Genomic DNA, 4,951 nt, shown 5'->3' with positions numbered 1-4,951 from the left:
TTGCTACAGGGCTGAGAATGACCTTGAATTTCTGAGCTTCCTGTCTCTACTTCCCAAGGATCTGAGGCATGTGCCACCATGCCCACTTTATTCGTGGTGGAGACTGAAGCCAGATTTGCATGTGTGCCAGGTGAGCACTTGACACACTGAGCTCCGTCCCCAGCTCAGTTAAATATTCTGAAAAGTCCAGTTTGAAGCTAAAATGCATCTGAATGGAGTTCAGAAATCCCACTCTTAGGGTCTTTCAGAGAGACCTGAGGGGTTTCTGGCTATCTATGGCCATCGAAGAGTTGGGAGGACACAGTTCTTAGTTGCTTTATAGTTTCCAAAACCTGCAGATACGAAGACAGGTTTAGGCAGGCATTCTCTCTCTTTTTAAATAGAAACTAAGGTCGAAATTTTACTTTTAATACTACTACTACTACTACTAAATGCTCCAACTCCTAAACTGTCTGCTTTTCCAGCCTATTAAAGTCATCTGTAGAGTGTCTATACTTTCCCTAGTACAGTGAACAATATAATTAATTAAGAAATCAGAAACGGGTAATTAAAGAAATCAAACTGTTCCCTCTTCCCAAACATTGAAGAGGATCAAAGTAAAGAAACTGCAGCATGGAAGGAGACCCAGGTCTAAACAGCATTTAGGAAAAAGCCCCCACCCCCAAACATTACTGTCACAGACAACATTTCTTTCCCAGGGAATTCGGCTCACTCAGGAGATGTCTAGTCCATGCCTCAGGAGAGGCTGGAGGTGTTTCCAGTCTTCCCTGCCAAGCCTAAGTCTTTTTATGAGCTCAGTATCTCCCAGAAGCATCTGTGGCATAAACAGAAGTGACTCTCAAAAGCAATGAAGGCAGGCAGGCACCTGTCACTGCTCTCGACATCAGCCAAAAAGCTGCAGAGCGTGGGATCCGGGAGACTGAAGGATGAAGAGAAGGGGAAGCACCAAGTGAGGACTGCTTTTGGTTTCAAAGCCAAAACAGGTATACACACAGCACACCACACACACACCACAACACACCACACCACACACACTTGCATGCAGGGCTCCCAAAAATAGCAGCTGGTCTGCATGAGGAACTCTTCCATTCCTGGAGTCAAGAAACAAAACTGATGGTCTTGGAGCCCCATCTCATGACAGCCACAGTCCAAGATCTAGAGCAGTTTATGCCACATCACAGTCTGCAAGGAATGGACTAAAAATCCTTGGTGAAGAGGGTGAGGAATTTGACAAGACTGGGGGGCAAGGTGAGCTATCCCAAAAGCACAGCTGTGACCATCGCTTGTTTGCTGTGTGCCATTCTGCATATCACTGGGCTCTTCTCAAAATGGTACCCAACCCTCAAAGAGCTCGAGGGGCATCAGATGCACCTCTGGAAGATCACGCCTTGCCCCCTCCTTGCCAAAGAACTTCCCCATTTAAGCTGCTGATGGCATGCTACTTCCCACTCTAAGCAGAGTTCAACTTCCTTTTGTTTGAGAGTTTTGCACTGGCCTCTGAGGCCATATCCAGGATACGCAAGAGCTGGCCGTCTTCCAGTGTCAGGTCTGTGCTCCAGAGTTTGGTCAATACATCTTTACAAGAGTGAACCCATGCATGTGTATACAGACAGACTATTCTGGAAAGGGTTCCTGGTTATTTTGACACCTTCCCTAAAAGCAATACCTTCCTTGGGGTAAGATGATTAGGACACCGGATGACCTGTTCCTAACTTCAGGAAAGGTAGCTTGTTCTGTCCATTTGTCAGTGAGGGGGTAGGAGGAACCCAACATTGTCAGTTACAACGAGATTTTTGTAGTTTGTTTTTTTTTTAAAAAAGGTTCTATGTGGAAATGAATGGGACAATGATAAAAATAAACATAATTAAAATTCCAAACCAAAACATAGCTCTTGGCCCCATCCCCAATTAGTCCTCCAAGACCACAATCTCCACATTGTGGACTTGATGCTGGTGTTCTTCCATCTCAGCCACCACTTTCTCCTCAGTCCTCAGCTCTGTCTCCAAGATGACTGCTTTGCCCTCATTGTCTTCAGCCTCAGGATCTGGGGCTGGGTCAATTTCAATGATGGTCTGCCCATCCTCCGAGGAGCTTTCAACTGCCTGGATTGCTGAAGTCAGGCCAGACTCCATGGCCACCAGCTCCACGGGGCTCACCATTGTGGCCATATTGCCCAGGGTACTGCCATCCTGCATAGTGGCAGAGCTTAGCAGTGCCAAGCTTGACGAAGGGTGGATGGTCACTGTGTCTGGTGAGCTGTTCTTGGCAGAGGAAACCACCGTGGCATAGCGGAAGAGCTGAGGGCCAGAAGGCAGCGTGTGGACAGTCACAGGACTGGAGGCCTGGCTGAGAGTAGCCACTGGAATATTGCCCATGGAGAAGGACTGCCCCACGGGGGTAATGGTGATGGGTGAGATAACAGTAAACTGAGGTTGCTGCACAGGAGAAGGGCTCAGGACAGTGGTGGAGGCTGGCCGCTGGAGCCGGGGTCTCTTTGGAGGCTTTGGGGTGCTCACAGGCATTAGTACCACATTCTGAACCGTCTGAGATTTCAGTCTAGGATCTTGGGCTTGCTTTTTTTGCTCTTCCAACTGCCGTTCCAAGTCTGTGAGGGGAAAAACACAAAACAACATCCAAACAGCTAGACTTAGCGGGAAAAAATGTCATCTAGGGAACATTAACCAGGGGGTCAGGAGACACAGGATCCTGTCACGGCTTTACACTGTGTGGCCTCAGGCAAGTCACACCAAAGTTTCTCAAATAACATACGGAGATGATTTTTTTAAACCTTTTAGTAACTGCACTTAATGGTGTGATCATGAGCGGGGCAACAGTTCCGAGTCTATCAAAACTGCTCTTACTTTACTCAACCCCACATACTCCTCTGCATTTTTTCATCTCTCGACAAAATACAAATCAAAGAAGCCTCCCACGGTCTTTCCCCCTTCCACAAGCAGGCGATTTACAAGCAGGGCAGGAGCATATTAAGGACATGCTTTAGCACTGAGCCCCACCCCCCCAATATACACAGACACAAATATATATTTTTAATTAAATTTATATTTTTAATTATTTGTCTTGTGTGTGCATGCATGTGTGTACGTGTGTGTGTGTACATGTAAGAGTACACACCCTGGCCTCTGGAGAGGCCAGAGAAGGTGTCAGATATGCCAGAGCTGGAGTCACAGGTGGTTGTGAGATGTAGGTGTTGGGAACAGAACTCGGACTCTCTGGAAGGAGGACGTACACTCTTAAAGTAATGCTGAGCTGTTTTTCTAGCCACACCTACATCTATTTTAAATTGTACATAATTATGAGGCATAGTATAACATTTTTGTTTTACCTTTTGTGGTTTGCTCACGTGTGTAAGTGTACATGTATGAGCACGTATATGTAGATGCATGTGCAGACAAGAGGACTAAGTGTTTATCTCCTTTAAGACACAGTATCTCACTGGCCTGCAACTTAGCAATTAAGCTAGACTGGCTGGCTCACTGGCTAACTTTATCAATCACATCTATCATTTAAGAACATTTAAACCAGTGGTTGGAGAGATGACTCAGAGGTTGAGTATTGGCTGTTCTTCCAGAGTTCAATTCCCAGCAACCACATGATGGCTTATAGCCATCTACAATGGGATCTGATGCCCTCTTCTGGCATAGATCATCATATACATAAAATAAAATAAACCTTAAAAAAACAAAAGAACATTTAAATCAGCCAGGTGATGGTGGTGCACACCTTTGATCCCAATAGAGGCACGTGGATCTCTGTGAGGTCCGGGACAACCCGGACTACAGAGCAAGTCCTCATGTATATAGAGCCAATATTTTACCTACTCAGTCAGCCATCTCCCCAGTCATAATTTATGATTATGACAATGGAAAATGTACAAAATCCATAGTTAGCAAAAACAGCCACATTGATAATGTAATAAAAAGGAAAGCTGATTCGTGTCTCCTACCACCAACATTCCTAGATTATCAGAATAACCTAGTGACACATCAACCCTCCAAAGAAGAGAGGTGAGTCCATGTACCTGCCAGGGTATAGAGGAACTGCCCCTCACTCTGCTCCACTTGCTTCCGTCTGTTGTCCAAAACTCTCTTGACTGTGTCCATCAGGCCAAACGTATGTGCCACATTGTTCAAAACAGCAGCATCTATTGGAAAAAAAGCACAGGCCTGTAGAGTCCAAACAGCCCCTGCCCTGTTGTGCTAGTTATAGACCTGAAAGAACCAGGAGCCCAGAGTGGAGCTGCAAGCTTGGGAGATGGAGGCAGTACAATTGGAAGTTCAAGGCCAGCTTAAGCTACAGAGTGAGCTCTAGGCCATGCTGACCTATAAATCACACCTCTCCTCACCCCCAACAAGAAAAAAATGAAGAGACTATAGAATTCTCTTAAACACAGTTCAATAATTGCTGTGGTGGTGCTAGTTTTGAGAAAGGATCTTGTTGCCAGGCTGCTCTCAAACTGGCCAAGGATAGCCTTGAATCCTATACTCAGTCTTTAGTTCTGGGCTAACAAGTACTCATCGCCCTACCTGGCAATTTTAATATTTGTTGGTTTGTTTTTTGAAACAGGGTTTCTCTCTGTAACCACTTTGGCTATCCTGGAACTTGTTCTGTAAATCAGGCTGGCCTTGAACTCCTAGAGATCCTCCTGCCTCTGCCTCCCAGTGCTGGGATTAAAAGCCTATACCACTGCTTGGCTAGCAAGCTTTTTAACCCAGATTTACCACATCTATTCAATATGATTTTGTCCTACAAGTGGTAGGGTGCTTGCTTAGCATGCTGGTACAATCCCTACCATTACAAAGACAAAAAGCAAAAATACATAAAAAGGTGAAATAAATAAATCTCTTTTTTCCTCCTCTGAGACAGTGTTTCTCTGTGTAACAAACAGCCCTGGTTGTCCTGGAACTCATTTTGTAGTCCAGACTGGCCTCAA

The 4,951-nt window shown here is 45.4% G+C and overlaps 1 protein-coding gene across 1 annotated transcript in view; it reads right to left on the bottom strand.

Moving 5' to 3' along the window:
• Positions 1–642: 642 nt before the first annotated feature.
• Positions 643–4,951, bottom strand: part of Gmeb1 (glucocorticoid modulatory element binding protein 1) — a 27,651-nt gene continuing 23,342 nt past the window's right edge. Inside the window, exons 8-9 of the mRNA XM_005353135.2 lie at positions 4,040–4,162; positions 643–2,605 (exon numbers count right to left, since the gene is read on the bottom strand). Coding sequence (XP_005353192.1) covers positions 1,908–2,605; positions 4,040–4,162 — 821 coding nt within the window. The 3' untranslated portion in view covers positions 643–1,907. The remainder of the gene's footprint in view (positions 2,606–4,039; positions 4,163–4,951) is intronic.

This window comes from Microtus ochrogaster, chromosome 10 (genome assembly GCF_000317375.1).
Source record: "Microtus ochrogaster isolate Prairie Vole_2 chromosome 10, MicOch1.0, whole genome shotgun sequence".
Taxonomy (NCBI): Eukaryota; Metazoa; Chordata; class Mammalia; order Rodentia; family Cricetidae; genus Microtus; species Microtus ochrogaster.
This window is presented reverse-complemented; position numbering and strand designations above follow the sequence as displayed.